Source organism: Panonychus citri, unplaced genomic scaffold (genome assembly GCF_014898815.1).
Source record: "Panonychus citri isolate SS breed McGregor unplaced genomic scaffold, ASM1489881v1 Contig00135, whole genome shotgun sequence".
Classification (NCBI taxonomy): domain Eukaryota; kingdom Metazoa; phylum Arthropoda; class Arachnida; order Trombidiformes; family Tetranychidae; genus Panonychus; species Panonychus citri.
This window is the reverse complement of record NW_026515540.1, coordinates 2,441,883-2,463,566: the sequence shown is the minus strand read 5'-3', so window position 1 is coordinate 2,463,566 and position 21,684 is coordinate 2,441,883. Positions and strand designations below refer to the sequence as shown.

General features: G+C 31.8%; 2 protein-coding genes and 1 pseudogene across 2 annotated transcripts; 1 reads left to right on the top strand and 2 right to left on the bottom strand.

Moving 5' to 3' along the window:
* The first annotated feature begins 1,752 nt into the window (after window positions 1-1,752).
* On the top strand, window positions 1,753-4,956 carry LOC128392015 (uncharacterized). Its single transcript, XM_053351984.1, has one exon. It carries the CDS (start codon window positions 1,753-1,755, stop codon window positions 4,954-4,956), a length of 3,204 nt encoding a protein of 1,067 aa, XP_053207959.1.
* Window positions 4,957-5,755: 799 nt separating this feature from the next.
* On the bottom strand, window positions 5,756-6,970 carry LOC128392006 (uncharacterized protein F54H12.2-like). Its single transcript, XM_053351975.1, has one exon. The coding sequence runs from the start codon at window positions 6,968-6,970 to the stop codon at window positions 5,756-5,758; it is 1,215 nt and encodes a 404-aa protein (XP_053207950.1).
* A 13,266-nt stretch (window positions 6,971-20,236) lies between these two features.
* On the bottom strand, window positions 20,237-21,480 carry LOC128391760 (vacuolar protein sorting-associated protein 11 homolog; annotated as a pseudogene).
* Between the last annotated feature and the right edge of the window lie 204 nt (window positions 21,481-21,684).

Genomic DNA, 21,684 nt, shown 5'->3' with positions numbered 1-21,684 from the left:
GACGCGTTTTGCATGCGTTTTTATTTCATCAATTCTTAAGTCAGTAAATGGGTGCAACATTTTCCCATGTTAATGAATAGGCTTTGATCTATTTATTCAATTCCAAAAATTTTTTCACTCTTATCCTTTCTTCTTTACATGAGAATGACGTTTTTACATGCGTTTTTATTTCATCAATTTTAAGTCAGTAAATGGGTTTAACATTTTCCCATGTAAATGAATAGGCTTTGATCTATTTATTCAATTTCAATCATTTTTTACTTGATTTCTTCTTTTCCATTTTTCTTTAACAAATAGTGTCTCAATCAACCTCAAGATATATTAGTATGCCGTCACTTGAAGAGATGAATATTAATCAACCTCGATCTTCTGCTGATCAACACTTCTCCATCCAACGTTGACCTCAACCTTCAACCTCAGCTATTGAGCAACCCCAACCATCAACTTCGACAATCGATGACCGTCGTATTACTCGTCTTCTTCTCGAATGGACGAACCATCTTCTAATACCGCGATTCGAACTCCCGATGAACCTCCTATTTTGCAAGCGAGGAGTGAGGTGATGAATGAGTGGCCTTCAGATCTCGAAATGGTATGAAGAGGATGGTTTGGTCACTTCAATGCTAAGGTGGGACAAAACGATCGTGCCAGGTGAACGATTGATAAACTTCTCTGGTCCAGAAGAGAAAAAGACAACCAAGGAAAACTTCTGGATTGTTGCTGCTCGTGACGAAGTTCAGGAAATTGAGAAAATGGAGGAAGATCAAAGACGAATTATCGAAGCAAATCCAATTATGTATCGTTGTCTATACTGCTTTCAACTCAAAGAAAAGCTAGACAAGTGGCTGAACATGTTGGATCAATAGCCAACTTGGCGGGATTCATCGAAAAAACTAAGAGAATGAATTGTGCTGCTCGTCGAGAGGTTGATTTTCCCGGTATTTCATCTGGACGGGTCAACTCTAATACCGAAGGTCCACAACGTTGGCCATGGATGGAAATGATTGTTCGGGATGGAGTCGAAATTAGTTCTGATCAATACGATAAGGCCAAAAAATATTTTGATTATATTCATTATAAATATCAAGCTGGAGAATTTTGGGAAAAAAGAGTAAATAATCATTCTTATCAACCTTGAATACGCATGACCATTAAACTTTTTTTTCTTTACGCATGCGTGATTTTTTCTTTCGGGTATATAAACGGTTGTTGATTTGAAAACCTTGCCAGTCCCGATTGGAGATAGGCTTTAGAATGGTAAGTTGAATGATGAGCATTTTAGATTAGATTTAATTGAAATTTTTTTAATCTTAGGATTTCAAATGCCCATGTTGTAATTATACCAACATTAATTTAGGAGTTTACTTATCTCATGAGTGTCCATGCATCGACAATTGTAGAAAGTGGGACTTCACCACCCAAAATACAACGACCAATTCCAAGAACAACAAAAAAGAGTCAACAATGTACAATATGTAAAAAGAGATTCTACCTATCAACTCGTTTAACTAATCACAAGTGTAAAGGTCGATCTCTTTTAACATCATTACCAACACCTTCAACATCTATAATTGATGATTTTATATTAACTAAACAAGCATATAATGGAATGATTCGATATTATAAATGTTCAATTAACGAAGTTGATATCGATGAAGTTGAAAGAAAATATAGTGATAAATTGAAGAATATACTAGACTGTTTGAGAAAGGAGCTCACAGTGTAGTTTATGACATTAATTTACACACTCAAATGTCGAAACTAAGTAGTCAACAAATAGACACTGTTGTTGCAGATTTACACTCTATAAATAAACCACTTTATCAAGGCGATGACCTGAATATTGAAATTTCTCAAAGTTTTAATGAAATAAGAGAAATTTGTGATCAGTTTACTGAGAAAGGAAGTGGGTTCTGGATTGAGTCAATTCAATACATTGAACTAAGTGTTGGTAAATATCAACCGCATAAAGGAGGATGTTCTTCTCATTCTTTACCGGCAAAATTAAATTCAAAAAAGTGTTTAATAAATCTCAAAACTGAAACAGATTGTTTTATGTATTCAATTTTAGCTTCACTTCATCCAGCTTCACGAAATGGTCAACGAATATCAAGTTATCGTACATTTATTGATTTATATGATTTCTCTTCATGTCGCGGGATTGTTGATTTGAAACAAATAGACACTTTTGAACGAAGCAACAATATTTCAGTAAATGTTTATTCTTACAACATGGATGATAAATATGTTATTCCAATACGAATAACCAAACATCAATTACAGAAACATGTTCTCCTTTTTCTTTATGGTGATCATTATTATCCCATAACTTCATTTCAACGACTTTTATCATCTAAATCGTCATATCAACGAAAATATTGTCAAAGATGTTTGATTGGTTTCCATGATGAACAAAAACTTATTGCACATATTGTAGATTGTGATCAGTATGAACCACAACGTATTGTTATGCCAAAACGAACTGGTGAACCCTCTTATTTAATGAAAAAGAATTTCAGTAAAGAAGAAAAACACCCGTTCGTCATTTATGCTGATTTTGAGTGTTTGTCTATTCCGACAGGTGATCCACAAAAACCATTCAGACATGAACCATGTAGTTATGGTTACATTGTTGTTGATTGGGAAAAAAATGTTCTATTTAAAAACTTTTGTCATGGAAACAATATCGTAGGCGATTTTTTACGGGAGATAAGAGATCTACAACAACCTTTACAAGACTATTTGAAAGCAAATATTAAACCATTAGTAATGACTGATGAAGATGAGGATGATTTTAAAAAAACTGATTATTGTGTAATCTGTGGCCAATACCTTGATTTACAAAAGAGAGTACGTGATCATTGTCATCTCACTGGTGTTTTCAGAGGTGCCGCTCACCCAGAATGTAATTTACAACGTTCTTTACCAACTCGTATCCCCGTTTTCTTTCATAACCTTAAAAACTATGATGGACACATTATTATTAAGAATATCGCTGAAAATATTTTCAATGCTAGACTTATTGTAATTCCATCATCACTTGAAAAGTATATTGGATTTTTTATCGGTCAATTTGCTTTTCTTGATTCTCTAGCCTTTTTACCAACGAGTCTTGACACTTTAAGTTCTAATTTATCAACTGATGATAAACTTCACTTCTTAAGACAAGAATGGTCAACTGGGGATTTGTCAGAAGTTTTAAAAAAAGCAACATTACCTTATGAATATATTTCATCTATTGATAAATTTTATGACAACTGTTTACCATCAAAAGACAAATTTTATTCTTCTCTAACTGATTCTAACATTTCTGATGAAATGTATTCAAGGTTAGAAAAAATTTGGCATCAATTTAATTGTGAAGTGCTCGGTGATCTTATCGATGTTTATCTTAAAGTTGACGTGTACATGTTAGCAGCCTCTTTCGAGAATTTCAGAGAAACATCAATGAAAGATTTTAAAATTGATCCACCTCACTATATGACAGGCCCTGGACTTTCTTTCGCTGCTGCTTTTCGTCGTCTTCAAATAGAAGTTGAACTTTTTTGTGATATCGATAAGTTAATGATGATTGAAAAAGGGATTCGTGGCGGTTTGACCACTGTTGCTAGACGATATGTCAAAGCAAATAATCCAAATGTACCTGGATATGACGGTGGTGATCAAACACATTTACTATATCTTGATGTGAATAATCTTTATGGCTATGCGATGTGTTCTTACCTCCCATATGCTTACTATGCTTGGAAAAACTTCGATGATGAAGAAGCTGTACTTCGCGATCTAAGATTCTCTTCCGGTTACAATTATATATATGAAGTTGATTTAGAATATCCATCTGAACTTCATGATGAACATGATGACTTTCCACTGGCACCACATAAACTAAAGATAGATAATGAAATGTTAAGTCCTTATGCTAAAAGAATTGTTGAAAAATTACAAGAAAGAGGTCATCATAGTGTAAGTAGTGAAAAACTAGTTGCCACTTTTCTCAAGAGAGAAAAATACGTTGTTCATGGTCTTAATTTAAAATTCTATATGGAAAAAGGACTCAAAGTGACTAAGATTCATCGTATTCTCAAATTTTCTTCGTTGCCTTGGCTACAAGATTATATTGAGTTCTGCACATCGAAAAGACAACAAGCAAAAGATCCATTTACTTCATCTCTTTATAAACTATTCGTGAATAGTATTTACGGTAAATTGATGGAGGATAAAAGAAAACATGTCAAAGTTGATGTGACAACATCCGAACCAATGGCTGCGCGACGACTGAGAAAACATCTACTACAAAGATTCAAAATTATTGATGAAAATAAGGTCATGTTTCAGATGAAAAAAGATGTAGTTTTAATGAACAAACCAATTGTAACAGGATTTACAGTGCTTGAACTCTCGAAACTACATGTTTATACACTGTATTACGATACTTTTAAATGTACTTTCGGTGATCGTTGTCGACTCATCTATTCCGATACTGATTCTCTATTGATTGAGTTGAAATCAAATCATTTGATTGAAGATCTGAAACAAGTTGAACATGTAATGGACTTGAGTGATCTTCCACAAAATCATCCGTTACACTCTGATGAACATAAAAAAGAAATTGGATATTTGAAAGATGAAATGGCTGGTGATGAAATTCACGAAGTTGTTGCGATAAAACCGAAACTTTACGTTATTAAAAGTGCATCGGGCGTGAAAAAAAGAGCGAAGGGAGTACAGAGACAAGTTGTCGCCAACAAGCTGTCATTTGACGATTATAAACGTTGTTTATTTCAAGAGGAAATCCATATGGTAACAAATCGAAGGTTAGGTTCAACCAACCATGACATCCATATGTATACGCAAGAGAAAATAGCGATCACGCCTCTGGAAGATAAAAGATATTTATTGGGAGATGGAATTAGCTCCCTCGCGTATGGACATTATAAAATTGAAAGAGAAGATTAATGCTCATTCATTTATAGTTTTTCATTTGTGAAAGTTTATTTTTAAAAAGTGAAAAATGGAAACTGAATACAATTCTACATTAACTGTTGAATCAATGGATTGGTCCCACTTCGAGGAACTGTGGGCTGAGGGTCTTGCCGAGCAACAGCCAAGTGAAACACCATCAACATCATCACGGATTCGAAGAAAGGCCCGTGAAGCTCGAATGAAGGAGAATCCAGAAGCTGTCCTTTATTTTCTTGGTAAAAAACGATTGAAAGCCAATCGTAAGCTGATCGCTCTACAGAAAAAAGAATCTGTCAATGTCGCTAAAAAGCGACAAGAATGTGATCGCATCAAGCGACAATTTGTAGAGTTGACCAATTCAATTTCTAATTAAAATTTTTTCTGATCAACTTAATCAATTGTCTCTCATTACTTTCATATTTACATTTCGCGAAAATTTTAATAAACTTTGCACTAGCCAAACAAATAAATAAAATAGACAAATAACCACAAGAAGTTGACAGATTTCCCTGATATTTATTGGGATTGTATGTATATCCATTTGGTGCATGTTTTTCAATAAATGAAAGAATATTTCCTTCAGGCGGTCCGCCAAAAGAGTTGAAAAAACTTGCTTTTCCATTGTAGTCAAATTTAACAGCGACCCAATGAGAACCTTCTTTATATCCAGGATCTAAATTAATTATGAAGCTTTTAGGTTTAGTAAATGAAACTGGTAATCTATCAGATGGAAACACCCCACCAAAATTTCTCTTATTTTTCATTAACTTATAAATATCCTCCGTAGTTAACATTAATAGTCTAATGTAACATTTCTATCTCTATCGATAGTTATAACATTATCAAATTGACTGAAGACAATAATTTTCAACTGGTCAGTGAATGTTTCAGCGAATCTTAATTCAAGTCTTATACTTCCTCTTCGTAATAGATTCAAAGTACCACTTTCTCCTCCAATTGATCCATCATTAGTCAAATCGAATCCGAACAATGTTTTTCTTTCACAGAATTCACTGTATTTAATATCAATCTGAGGGATACCTTCACTTTGATCAAGAGCTTTGAATAAATCAATATATTCGCGAACAGCCGTTTTAGCGATAAAATCGGGTTTGTAAGGAATACTTGGAATCATGACACCATCAACATTCAATGAGATGTGATTACATTTATAATGCTCGAATTTAAATGGATTTAATTCAATTTCACCCGAAAAAGCCTTTGAATTAACAATTCCAATAATCATTCTCCTCGGAAAGATTCCATTGTGTACATTTTCGAAACTATAATCTTTAGAACCAGGATTAAGAGCAAATGCTTTAAGTTCATTTCTAACAATGAAATATTTAGCTGGAATTTTTTCAAGTGTAGTTAAAACACCAGCTTGAGCGTCAGGAAAGAGTTTAATTCTCTTGATATGAACCGATAATTTAGTAATTTTCACTGTTAATGGTGTTTTATCACCAACAACTATTGGAAATCCATTTTTCGATCGAGTGAAGCAAATTTGTATGGGCACACCATTAATCAATAAGCGATCTTGTTGACAAATTGGTACATGAAGATTAAAATACATTTCTTTTTCATCACTCCCATTTGTACCTTCTGAACCAATATCGATGTTGGAGGGATATTTAAATAATAGATTTTCTAAATAAGCTTGATAATGATACATATTTGAAGACTTGACTGTATTAACATTATTTAAAATAAAGTCAATTTGTTCAAAAATTGCATGTCCAAAATCGGGAACGGTTTGAAAAATTTTTTTTGTTGGTTTTCCTTCTTCAAGTATTTGCACTTTAAGATGAATCATTGTTGACGAAAGATCAGTGAAATCATCAGAGGCAGGAATGTATATCTCATGATATTGACTTGATTCAAGGGATGCTGAAGGGTTGTATTCAACTTCGTATGAAGATTCGATTGCTACTTGTGTTGGTGGAACAGAAAAAAGTGACAATTCACTTTTTGTTGAGGGAACAGAGGCTGCATGTAAATATTCCATTATGAAAAAATATCTTTTCTTTTCCTCTTCCTCGACTTCTTATATACTTTCTTTCTAATTCCTCCTCCGACTAATTTACTTATTTTGCTTGAGGCATCCATTGCTGTCTTCTTGAGACCTTCTACACCTCTAGTTTTAAGTGATTCTTTAATGTTTTTCTTCTCTAGAATATCTTGACCAACTCCAACTCCCGTTCGAATAGCCTGTTTACCGAGATATTTTAATAATGGTATACTAAATCTTCTAATAAGCGTTCCGATTCCATATCCTCTCTGGTAAGGTGAACCTCTGAACAATTCAATATCAGAGAATCCATTACCACCTTGATTAAGATAAAATCTTTTGAAATCGGACTCACATGAACAATATTTTTTTCGTTGCATTTTATAATTTAATCATTAATCAACTTCTTATATAATACGTTTCAAGTGTAGACCAATATGAACTCTACCGGAAGCAAATCTAACTAAACTTCCAGTTTCATCACCAAGAATGAAATTTATTTCTTCGATTCTATTTGTTCTTACTGGGAAATAAAGTGGCTTAACAAATCTTTCATGAACAATATCATGACTTTTCCCTCTTTTGAGAGGAACAACTCGGAGGACTCGTACAGATTGTTGACCAACAAAATGTTCAGCAACAATATCGGAATAAACATAAATTAAATGAGATCCATAATTTAAATCAACAGTTTTTCTTGCAGTGATTTTTTTCTGTGTATGTAACACTGGTGAGGGATCATAACTAAACCCAAATGTTTCTAACATTAAAGGATCATCGAACTTTGGAATAAACTTTCGATCTTCGTACATGCCTCGTTTGATAGTGATCAGGTCATCTTTCAATACAATTTCTGGTGGTTCATTTATATCAATTGAATTATCAATAATTTTCGCAACTTTTTTCCGTTTAACAGTCAATTTCTCAATATTTTTTTCAATATTTTCGATCGAGGTTTTTATTTCATCTAATTCTGCTTGAACTTTTTTATCCTGTTCACGATTTGTTGTGATCTCTGTTTGAAGAGCATCATTCATTGTTTTGGTAATTGATTTTATTTCTTTTATTTCCGCTTGTAATTTCGAAATCTCATTCAAAGCGGTTAAAATTTGACCGTTTGCCGAGTCTCTTTGAGCTATTAATTCAGTCTTTTCTTTTTCAAGTTCTTCAATTCTTTTATTTTTTTCAGCAATCACTTTTTCATAATCCGCGAGACGTCGATCTGCTTCATCTTGTTGAAGTTTTTTCATTTCTCTTTCAGCGGTTAGTTGTTTCTCTTTCGATTCAATTATGATCTTGCTATTTACCAAAGCTCTTTCAGAGTCCATTAATTGTCTTTGTAATGCAAATGCAAATGATTGAGTTGTATTAAATGATTCATTTTTCGCTCGAATAATATCGCTCAATGTTCGAACTATTTCATATTGTAAATCAACCACTTTAGGATTGGAACCTGATGATGCTAATAAAATATCCAATTTAGCATGAGCCTTTTTCAAATCTTCTTCGGGCTTTGACGCAATAACATCTAATTTTTCATTTAATTTTTTCAACTCTTCATCTGGTTTTGATATAATCTCATCTAACTTTTCATTAACTTTTTTCAACTCTTCAACAGGTTTTGTTATGATCTCCTCAATCTTTTCATTCGATTTATTATCAGATTTACTAGTTATTATTAGTGTATGTAATTTTTCATTAGCTTTTTTCAGTTCATTTTCTTTATCTTTAATCTCTTGAGTTAATTTCTCAAGTTTTTCATTTTCAATGGTCAGACTGTTTTTGTATTTTAGGATATCAACTTCCGCCGTAGCTTTTCTGCTTGTTTGTGTATCAATAATTTCGATTAATTTTGATATACCATCATCTAAACGCTGAAAGACTTCATCAAAAGTTGTTTTAATTTTATTCTGTTCATCTGCTGCATTTTTACACATCAAGATTTCTTGATCCTTAGCGGAAATTTTTGTTTCATGCCCTTTAATTTCCTCCCTCAGGGTATCAATTGTAGTTCTTTGATTAGCGATTATATCATTTTTCTCGCTAATTTCTGTTTCTTTAGTTTTAATTTTCACCTTTTTTTCTTCAAGTTGCTCTTCGATTTCGATACGTTGTTTTAATTGTTGAATAGTTTTCTTATGATTCATTTCGAGAATTTTTTGTTTCTTAACCTCCTCTTCTTTCTCAATTTCCGCTGCGATTCGACCAATTAAACTTTGAATTTTTCTTCGATAGACATTTGATCCCATCGCTTCCATTTCTTCATCTGTAATAGCGAGAAGTTTTAATGTATCCATTTTTGTATCGTCTGTTGGATCAAATTTATCACTTTCTCTTTTAGCAATTTTTGCTGGAATAACGGAAATCACTTCATCATAAATTTCTTTTAATCTTGTGTTGATGTTATGAATCACACCTTCTAAACCATCAATTTCATTTATTTCGAATTTGATTTTTCTTTGTCCATCAGGAAATTCTAAAGTGAGATAAATTTCTTTTCTATCAATCACTAAATCAACGGGATAAAATATCTCATGGATAGCTACAACCCATTCTCCTATTAGATTGATTGGATGATGCAATCGATTAGTAAATTTAGTCAGAGTATTTTCAGGAAAAGATCCATAGCGTTGGAAACAGCTTCAATATAATATTCATCAGATTGACTCGACATTATCAATCCACTGATTAAATTTAGACGGATAACCAACCCAGGAAACAAAATATTCTTTTTTCTTTGTACGTTTATTTATTCTTGTTTTAATGATCTTATCGATCTTATATAGAGATGGTTTCTTTGTTAGTATTAATTCATATTGATAAAAATTGATGTGATTTCTTCATCATCTAAACTTTAATTTATAAATATAACCTTGAGGAGTTTTTTTCACATAACGAATTACAAAAATTTCGGTTCCAAAATTTGGTGTATCTCCTTTTTCGAAAATATTTTTATATCTCGTGATTCTAACTGTATCTCCTAACTTGAAAGGTTTCTGTTTAGCTTTATTAATTATGTGAGTTTTTCTAATATTCAATAGAACTTGTTTCTCATTATTTTTATTTACTTCTGATGGGGCCATTTGAATTGTTCTGTGAAAAGATCGATTATATCCTTTAACAATTGAATCCAATTCATTAATGAATCGATGACTATTTTTATGATAAAGAAATCTAGAGATTCTATTTCTTAACGATCTATTGAATCTCTCGATAATCGCACATTTAACTGTCCCATCAGTTGTTGTGAAAAAGTTGATTCCATTTTCTTTAAAAAGTTTAATTAATTGAACATTTTTAAACTCTTTTCCTTGATCACTTTGAATTTTTTCAGGTTTAATTTTCGTAAATAATTTTTTAAACGCATCAACAATTTCGGTTGCACTTTTTGTTTTTATTGGTATAACCCAAGCAAATCTACTGAAACAATCAATAATGTTTAGTAAATAACGATAATTATCATTGTGTTTACTCATCCAGGCAATATCCATTAAATCGATTTGCCATTGTTCATTCATTTTATTGACGAGAATAGGAAGACGAGGGAAACGTTTTTTTGTTTGTTTGAATAAATTATATTCATCCTGATCTTTCAACCATTTTTGAACATCTTTCAATTTAACGGATGGATTTGAATTTTTTAAATGATAAAAATCGTTTTAATCCACCTAAGGATCCGCCCTTTCTGGGTTGAAGTATCCTCAAAGCTGATGCCTGAAGCCATGTTACAACTTTTTTCTGGAACAATGAGATCTATTTTCTCATTTCTAATATAGCTTCTTAACTCTGGTTTAGAAATCATTTATGAAATTACATATTTAGCCCTGGTGGTGCTCTTGTTGGATCATTGCGACTAGTTATGTATCGTATAACATCATCAATATCACTTCTAGCATAAGGTTTTTTATTTTCAACAACTTGTCCATTTGCGTTAATTAGTCCGGGAATTTTATTAAGTAACAGTTTTAATCTCGTTGCCTTGGTAGTCCAAGTTTCTGAAACATTTGAACTGAAACTTTGATAATCATCTTCATCATCATTCAAATCATTACTTTGTTCATTTACTGGTTCAATTGTAGGTTCAATTGTAGGTTCAATTGTTGGTTCAATTGCTGGTTCAGAAATAGGTTCTTTTATTGCTTCAGGTATTGATTGAGAGATTTTTGTTTCTATTGGTTCTGGAAGAATCATTTTCTGACCTTTTCTTTTCAGTACCTCATTTATGAATCTAATTTTAAGATCATCCGATAGATTTGAATTGAGTAAAGGTAATAATTCGGATTTATCTTCAGTACATTTGCGATTATACTGATCCTCGGAGATGAGAATCATTTTTGTGACTGTGTTCATATTTTACTAGCAACAATGTTAGCTAATAAAGTTAATGCTGGTATAAGTAAAGCTGGTAAAGCTCCACCTTTCTGAGAAATTATTTTTCTCAAGTTTTTACCTTTCCTTTTTCCAATACTTCTTATATCTTTTTTATATTTTTAATTCTTTTAAAGAGCCAGGTGAAAGAATTTTACCTGTCAACATATTTCTGGCTATTCCACTAATAATTCGTAAAACTCTATCGGTAGTTTCTTTATCATCAGCTTCCGCTTCTTAATTGAGCCTTAACTAAGGACCCAAGCGGTTCAACTGTTAATGCTTGTTTAACTGACATTTTAATAGAATCATTGAACTCGATTTTTATATAACATAAGCGTACATTAAATCTTCACCTAAAACATTAGTTAATAATCTAACTTCATGAGGTGTTTGAGGTTTCATGTCAATAAATAAGTATGAGTAAGGTTTTCTAGTTGCATCTTCAAATATTGATTGAAATTTACTGACTTTATTTGGATAAATTTGCTCAAGGATAGTTGATCCAATGATTTGATTTCTCGGATTTTAAATAGAATCATGTATTGAGAGTTGAGAGATGTTTCGTGTTTCATTTCCTTTAACGAATAAATTTTGAACAATTAAAATAATTGAGATGTTTCGATGATGACTCCCCTTTGTGAAAAGTTCAGAAACAAATTTAGAATTTGATGTTTCATGCATTAAATCATCTATAATGATCCATTCAGGATTAGCTCCGTCTATTTTTTCAATTAGATTTTCAGGTAAACCTTTAATAAAATTAACATGATTTAATTCATCAAAAGTTTTCTGATATTCACCGTAAAAGTAATGAATACGTAAAGGTGGAGGTGAACATATTGTATTCGCGTTATTAATTAATTTCTTCACCCATTGTGTTTTACCTGATCCTGTTGGACCGGCGATTAACATGGTGAAAGGATGTTTTAAATAAATATCAAACATTTTAGAAAAAAATATTTTTATTTTCTAAAGAGTCAACCAATCTTTAAGATTGAGTAGCATTCAAGCTACATTTATTACCGCTTTTATGTAAATGACAAGGTTTTCTCTCCTTGGAAATATTGTTCCAAGTTCCACCAATATCAATAACATTAATACAAGGAATAGCGAGAGTGGTAAGAATCCTGCTTCCAGTGATTTACAAGCGATTAAATCTTTACCAGGGCAACTCTACCTGTAAAAATTATGTAGCATTATCGGAGAAGATTTGGTTCCATCTTCTGATCAAGTGATATGAACGGGATTCCGTGGTATCTCTCAGCAAAGGCGATCTTTTTCTATCTTTGTTTGAGAAGTGGTCAGGATTAAGGGTGTCCAATAGCGATCGACATGGTAACACAACCACCAAGAACAGCCACTTCAGCAGGATAGAATAATCCTTATGATAGAACCCTTGAGTATCGAAGTAACCACAAATACGATCCATAATAAAATGATGAATTTTGGAACCAAGATCTTCTTTATACTACTTGGTAAGGGACTCACCCCACGCAGGACAAGGGCAAGAGACTTGATCATCTCTGGATCTTTCTTGAAGGGTTCTGATAGATTCAATGAATTGACCCATGATCCGAGAGTTGAACTGTTTCTTGCTACAAGTAACAGGGGCAGCAACATCGCTCCGATGTTAGTGTTGAATGTATCATAAAGATTATCCATTTTTGAAGGATCCGAATTTGATCAAGATTTAGTTTACCGGTAGTGAAACATTCCTCCATCCCAGGTTTGATCGATATCCTTTTCCTTGATAATCCGTGACCAGATGAAAACATCTTCAAGTAGTTTACCAGGGTTTTGACAGTCGATGAATGCATCGGGTCTTAGGAAGCCGAGAAGAAAACAAAGGCCAGGGATAAGGTTGAGAATTTTATTTACATCATCAGCCTTGATGGAAATCCTCCGATCCCGTTTCGAGAGAAGATAATCTCCACAAACGGTTCGATCGATGGTTAGTTCATCAATTTGATCCTGTAGTTTTGTATCCGTTCCGTTGATATGACCAATCATGAAGCTTGCGAGACGACTCAATCCCATCGTTTTAGAGCAACACCATATCTTGTAGGGATACCAGCGACATAGTATCTTAGATGAACACGACCACAAACGATTTTGTTGTTTCCATCGGTTCCCCAAGAGATGATGAAACTTTGATTAGGGTTGATTTTGATTTGACTTAACGTGTGCCAATTTAATTGAGACATGTTTTTTGACTGAATCATTTCGACTCTGCTCCTGTCTTATATACCTCTTGAATCTGTGGAAAGTTTCAGTTAGCTCCCTCTGGTGTCGACCGCCAGTAATTATAATTTTACCTGATGGATAGATTGAAATACACTTTTTCTGGTAATACCAGTAAGCAGCGGGAAAGATTTCAGGCTCCCACATTACCTCTTTGAATTTAGTCAGTTCATCAAAATTTCGAATAAATATTTGACCAGAAGCTACCATGTTGATAACACGTAAACAGTCGATAGTTTGTAGTGGAAAAATATTCCAGTCCTCTCGCATGTGCAGTTGAGAGAAACCAACAGCAGTAATAGAACCCGAAGCGAAGATTAGATATTTTCCTTCCTTGTACTTTAGCACTTCAGCATTGAACTTTTTCCCTGTTTTGCACTCTTTACTATTGATGATGAAAGTCCTATCAACTTTCCAGAGAGAGACCATATTCACAATTTTAAATAAAGGTTTCATTTTATATTTTAATAGATTCGTACTCCAACCAGTACACAAGACAAATAAAAAGCAGTTCGAATAAGAGAGCGGACAATATAACAATTATCTCCATCATCTCACTCATAATGACGGTTTCCGCTTTTTATCTAACCGTCGTATTCAAATTATATGACGTAATGACCCTAATTATAAATGACAGCCCAACTTATCATATTCTGGCGACTCATTAATTATCGTGGCCCCTCACTCAAGGTTACAGCGCATGAGTGAGAATATGATATCATCAACGGACGGCGAGAAGGTGATGAAGGTGAAATGACCGCCGCTATAAATGACGTGATCACAAACCTTAACCACTTTATCCATTTATTATCAACACGTGATGATGTGAGATCGTGTCTGTTCACAAATTCGTGGCTATTGTGATTCTCTCACCCTTTACTGCCTTACACAAATTCAACTAATTCTTCCAAAGTTTCTTCTTCAACTGATGGACTTTTTCCGTCCGATTCTGAACGATTAAAAGTAATATTTTACTTGTTTTAAATGTCAATTTCTAATTTTTTTTCTTATTTTTTCTTTTATGTATTAGGAATGGAACGATTATTGAGAGATTACTCAATGCGATGGATGATTTCATCACAATTGACCTGAATGAACGATTTGAAGATCTTGTCGAGCGGGTTCGAAATTTTGTAAGACGTTTGAAGTGGAAATGTCCACCATCAGTTTCATTACAAGTTCCGATGGAGAAATTCAGGATGAACTTTTTTATCTACAACGAGGCCATAATTAGTTTAGAAATGGCCATCGATTTATATCAATATTCCCAACCTGATTTTATACTTTCCCTTTCCTTTTACGAACAAATTATTGAACAAAAATTAAATGTATCTGATCAAAGCAATGAAATTTCTTCTACAAATTAAATGTATTTTAATGATTTTACGTTTGTCCCTTTTTATTTCTTTTTAGATATGGAAGCGTTTTATTTATCTATTGGAAACAGTTTCGCGTTATGGCAAAGAATGTTGGAAAGAGGCGAAGGATTTAATGTCATTTTCAATGAGATTTCACTTCTCAAATCTGATTTAGAAGTAGCTGCACTGCAATGCAAGAGAGAGAAGTTTCATCAACTGGTGATGAAAATACTAACAATTTAGTTGATTCTTATACTGCAGCTATCGACGATATTAATCAAATATTATTATTAAATCAAGAGGATTTACAGGGATTTTTTATAAGAAAATGTTTAGTTTTCAAAATCAGATACATGATAATGCATTTGCAAAGCAAGCCATCAAATCATGTTTCGTCAACATCAATAAACTAATTTTTGCTAATTTTTTCCACTCATTATCAACATGAATGCGTTTTGCATGCGTTTTTATTTCATCAATCCTTAGTGAGTAAATTGATTCAACATTTTCATGTAAATGAATAGGCTTTTGCTCTATTCATCCAATTCCAAAAATTTTTCACTTTTATCCTTTCTTCTTTACATGAGAATGACGTTTTGCATGCGTTTTTATTTCACCAATCCTTAAGTGAGTAAATTGATTCAACATTTTCATGTAAATGAATAGGCTTTGATCTATTTATTCAATTCCAAAATTTTTTCACTTATCCTCTTCTTTACATGAGAATGACGCGTTTTACATGTTTTTATTTCACCAATCCTTAAGTGAGTAAATTGATTCAACATTTTCATGTAAATGAATAGGCTTTTGCTCTATTCATCCAATTCCAAAATTTTTCACTTTTATCCTTTCTTCTTTACATGAGAATGACGCGTTTCACATGCGTTTTTATTTCATCAATCCTTAAGTGAGTAAATTGATTCAACATTTTCATGTAAATGAATAGACTTTTTCGATTAAACATTTTTATTTACTGTTTGTATTTTACAAGTATATGATTAAATTTTCTTGAAAGTCATTACTTTTTAAAACAGAAATTTGATAAGAATTGAACAATCGAACATCATATTCAATCTTTACCATTGCTTGATGATAATTAAAGAGCCCAGGTTTTTGCGTTACCATATGGAACGATGGTAATGTCCGAGGGAAAAAGTCATCACTCTTAATTACATGGTTACCCATAGGATCATCCAATTCACGAAGAACTCTTTTGAACTCTTCCAATGTACACTTGATGTAGAAGGTCGGCCCATCAACAAGATCATCGCGAAATCCAGGAACGAACAAAGAGTAAATACACATCTGATATGTCCATGTTCCATCGCCTTGCTTCCGTTCCAACACATAATGTTGTGTTATTGGTCTTGAACACCTTTTATAATCAAAAATAATTTCCAACTTATCCATTCTGCTCACAAAACTAAACTGTGGTTTTTCAGGATATGAAGTCGGCTTTTATACATTTTATTTTTGATCATGTTTGGTTAAAGCTTCTTACAATTTTTCTTAGAAGTCTTTACTCTTCAAAATAGCAATCATATACGACTTGAAAAGCTATCTTTGATGTAATGATATCCCATCGGATCATCCAAAGCTGCGAGAACCTTTTTGAATTTCTTTAATGAACACTCGACACTGAAGTTTGGCCCATCAACTACATCACCAGTTGCACATGATGTTGTCCATGAACTGATAGACATTCGGTAAACAAATGAATCATCTTTCTTTTTCTTAATTAGAAGAAAGTGATTTACTTCACCACGTGAGTTAGCTGAATAACTTAACAAAATTTCTTCATTGTTATCCATACTGAATACAAAATGAAACTATACTTTAATTATGAACTTCCTGTCCTTTTATACTTTTAGATTTAGCTAAGGTTAAGAGATTGCCTAATTTTTCACGATTGAGTGATCACACTTTCGGTAAATTTTCAAGGTTAAGCGATTGCGTAATTTTATTCACGGTTGACTGATCACGATTGCGTAATTTTATTCACGGTTGACTGATTACAATTTTGTTTATTTTGGTTATGCATGAGTGCATTTGGGGTGGGGTTTGAGGAGGGACGGAAGAAAGGAAGTAGTATTCCCCACCCCTTCCTGTGCCAGAGTAGTATGGAATGTATTCATCATCCACACTAAATCACCAATTATAGTTCAGCAAAAACACTTCAAATTGCTCAATTGGTTTCATGTTTATCACTTGTTGTTGTGATTAACTCAACAACAATTTAAAACGATTCAGGTTAATTTAGTGTCTGCCTGTTAACATTTACAGTTGGCAAAAGTTTTAACAATCAATAGCAAATCAATACAATGTTTTCATCTTTATCTTCATCTTCATCTTCATCTTCATCTCCATCCTCATCTTTAAGAGATGCTATCACCATGACAACGTGCTGACGATTTGATATTAAGATTCCTGATTCCGAATTAAATTTGATATTATTTTACAATCTAATTGACAATTAACTGGTAATTTGCTCGCAATTAATAGTTCAATTAACTGATTACTCGTAATGATGATGATAATTGTAATCAAACAATCAAACTTGTCAAGTTTGTTCATCTGAATCTTATTACATATTAACAGTTTATTATTATTAATTACCTTTCAATTGATTAACCAAATGTTTAGCCAATTGGTTAATTAAAGGTAAATTGTTGTTGATCCTCATCAATCATTCAGACTTAAGACAGAAATTAAATTTAATTTAGTTTCTTTTTTTATATTTTATAGAAAATTTTTTTTTCTCTTCTCAATATAATTGATTGATATTCATTTAATTAAACATCTTACAATTAAACATTAATTATTGTTTACCACTGCCGTTTACTCAAATTTGACTGAATTTAATTGTAATCATTTCATAATTAAAAAAAAACAAAGTTAATTGTAAAAATATATTGAGTTTAATTGTAACCAATTGAACAATTCAGAAGCAGCTTCTGTTGGTTGTGAATATTAATCAAGATTCAACAATTAAAATCGTGATTACAATTAAAGGTTCATGATTTTTGGTGAATCAGTTAATCATTAAAATGATTAACATTTTGATTGGTATAATTTTGTTTTCTATTTAATGATAACAATCAAACTAAATTAGATTTAGCTCTTAATCAAATTAAGTATTAATCTTTACAGTTTAATCAATAATTGTTAAATTGTCAAAGGTTTTGTGATTAACAATGATTAAGATTATATTATGAGACGATGATGATAATCAACCACCCAAATGAAAAGTGTCAATCAATTTAAATCAATCAATCAGAATTAATCAGCCTGAAGCAATTAAAGGTTTGATTATTAATTGTTGCGTTTTTTTGAAAAAATCATTAAGTGTTTACACCAAAGTTAAATTACTTGTTAATTGAATTAATTAATCAAATCATCATTAGAAATCAATCAATTGTTAGATTGTTGGTTGCAATAAACTAAATTAACGCGAAATAATCAACTAATCAATTGAAAATTTTGGTAAATTGAATATTTTCAGTTGAAGAATTGATTTTAGTTTCCTCAAACTAAATTAATTACATTAATCAAAGTTTTCAAACTAATTATTTAAATTGTTCAATGTTGAATGTGTCAAAATACACATGATGATGATGATAATGAGGCAATGTGATGATGAGGATGAGAAAAGGTCAGTTTATCAAGAGTAAGGGTCAAGGTTCATGTCGATTTCAGTTCATTTGTTTGACATTTCCGATTCCAAATGATGAGGATGATAAACAATTTAGAAAACAAATATTTAGCTTAATCATCATTCATCCTCTTCATTTATGCAAATTAACCTTAAAACAATTAACTAACTAATAAGTGAAGATGGATACATCCTGATGATGAGTTTAAATATAGTTTGATAAACAATTAAATAAATTGTTTTCCAATCATCAACAAACACATTCAATTGTCATCTAATTGACTTTCATGGTTTGAGACAATTAAATGAGTATTTTTGATTGTCTAATTGTTTTCAACAATCAACAATATTGGAAAGTTAGTTAATTGTAAATGATATTAATTTTTCTTGTGGTTCAGTTAAATTGTTTATAGTTAAATTTTGCACAATCAACAAACAATTTACACGTAATAGTAGTTGAAAATTAACTGATTGTTTCTCGCAGTCAATTTTGTCAGAATCAATTGTGATGTTAATGAAAATGGTTAACACAATCAAGTTAATCGCGAGTTAAATAAAAAATTTAGTAGAAAACAAGTTCTCCTCTCTCTCTCTCAAATTGATTAATACAAATCATGGTAATGATAATGATTGTTAATTATAATGATGATGATTAGAATCTTTAAAATTAACTTTAAATTTGTGTGAAAAAAAGGGAATTAAATCAAAAAAGCTTTTGAATTGAGTCTTGGGTGAATTTGTAGTTAATTTCTGTTACCTTGCTAATCGTGACTACGTTTATATTATTTAAGTGTAAGAAGTTAACTAATAGTAATTTAATGACCATTTATTTTGTTGTTATTTGTTTGGGAATCTAATCATTCTGTGTAGTTAAATAACTAACTAATTAACGTATCAACTAATGATAATAATTTATAATTTTGTTTCTCTTTTCTAATTATTTCAATTTGACTTTTTTTTTCTGCTTTTCTGTCTGTGTGTGTGTGAGTTTTTTTACACTCAACAATCAACCGCAACTACGATAATTAGATTTCATGAAAATTCACTCCTTCTTTTATCCCTCTCTTCCTATTAATTAGGAATTAACATTTAACAGGTTCAATTAAATTGCTCTTGTTGGTGGTGTTGTGATCATGTTGGTGTTGGTGATAATAATGGTGTTCATGTTGATGGCGGTTTCATTGTAATTGTTGCTACTGATTACAATTATTTAATAAACATGAATCATTTGTTGCGGTGTTAAATTGTTGTAAAAGTGTAACAGGTTTTAACAGGAGTAGTTTTTGTTGATTAACCAGCAATTAAGTGATTCCATTTCAATTCATTATCATTGTTGTTGTTTTGGTGGTGGTGGTTGAGAGTTAACAATGAATGACAATTTTGATAATTGTTGTGACATTTTTTAACAGCAATTACAATTTCACTTTCTAACTTTCTTCATTTATCTTGGAGGATTTTTGATTGTCCAAATTATTTTGTCTCTTTGTGGAAAATAACACAATCAGCTGGAGGCTTGACCATATATATATATTAGATTCGATGATAATGATGATATATTTACATAGATTATTTGGAATTGAATCTTTTCTTTAAGATATATTTATGAATATATGTATGTACATGTAGAAATTTAATTTTTGGAATTGATTGTTAATCATCATCTATTATGGAACCGAAATTGTTTTCCTTTGTGTTGTGATCATTGTTGTTAATCTAATTTGCTCAGGTAAACAAAGTGGACATCCTTTGTCTCTCGGTGAGTCTGATGGCATCTCTGGTGATTCCAAACACCCCTGATGATATGAATGACCACAGAGAAAATGGATTGATGGTAATTCTAAGTGCATCTTACAAGATGAACATCGACTTGATTGAAATATTTTGGGCTGAGTTCGAATTGATTCAATTTCATCTCTCATCTTTTCGGTTGACTCTTGATATTCTGAAATAAGCTCATTGTTTTTGTAACAGTTTCACTTGTTTTGTTAACCAACGGACTAGATAATCTTTGATTGCAGTTAAAGTGGCATTCGGTGAATTGGTTGATAAAATGTCGATGACACTTATGGGTGGTATTAGATTACGTTTGTCTACCTCTTCAAGTACTCGATGTAAATGGGACATCTCAATTTCCGGAATTTTGGCAAAATACCAAAATGCTCGAACCCATAGGCGTTCATCTTCCTCGCTGAACTTTTCACAAGTGTCCACAATCATATTAACATCATCAACTTCAATGTAATAATCAAGTATAAGATCATAAAGTTGAGCTTGTTGATAGATAAATAATAATCCATCAATAAAATGGTTCATCCGGCATGAGATCATTGCTTGTTCAAAGCTATACTTTCCAGCATTGTCTTTCAAAAGTGACATAATCTTTTTACGTAAATTATCACATTCATCTTGATTTGATTCCTTTTTATAAACAATCAGGTAACAATCAAGTAAACTGTTATAAATTGATTCATCTGCTTTGTCCGGCTCATTGGTTACAATGTATTCCAAGAAAAGGATCATTTTAGTTGGATTGGCTGATTCAAGGAATGGTTCCTCTGAACCCATGTCAGTTGAGTCTATACAAAAGTCATAAAAGAATAGAATAAAATAAAAAAGAAACAAACAATTAGTCTAATTAAATGACAATTAGAATTTAAAAAAAAATATTTTCTACTCACCAAAATCAGAAGAATGAGTTTCACTTTCATCTTGTTTGACTTGAGAAAAGTAACTCGGATCTCGACCTAACGTTTTAAACGATTTTATCAAAGTATCTCGAACATTTTTTGAGAATTTACTATTAATCAAATTCATTATGGATAAAAAAAATTAACAACAATTAAAGAGTAACAATTAAAAACAAAAGGAAACAAAAAGTAAACAAAAAGGCGTAAATACGAAGGAAGCGCCATCTGTGTTTTCTAAACACAACTTGAGATGTAAACAAAAATTGAAGAATTTTTTTTCAATGTTTTCATTTGGAGAAGATTTTTAATCATGTTTTCCATCTAATTGTTTGTATATATTTTCCAACTATTTAAATTGTTTTCTATTTCGATTATGTTTCCCTCGGCGTCTAGTTTATCTTC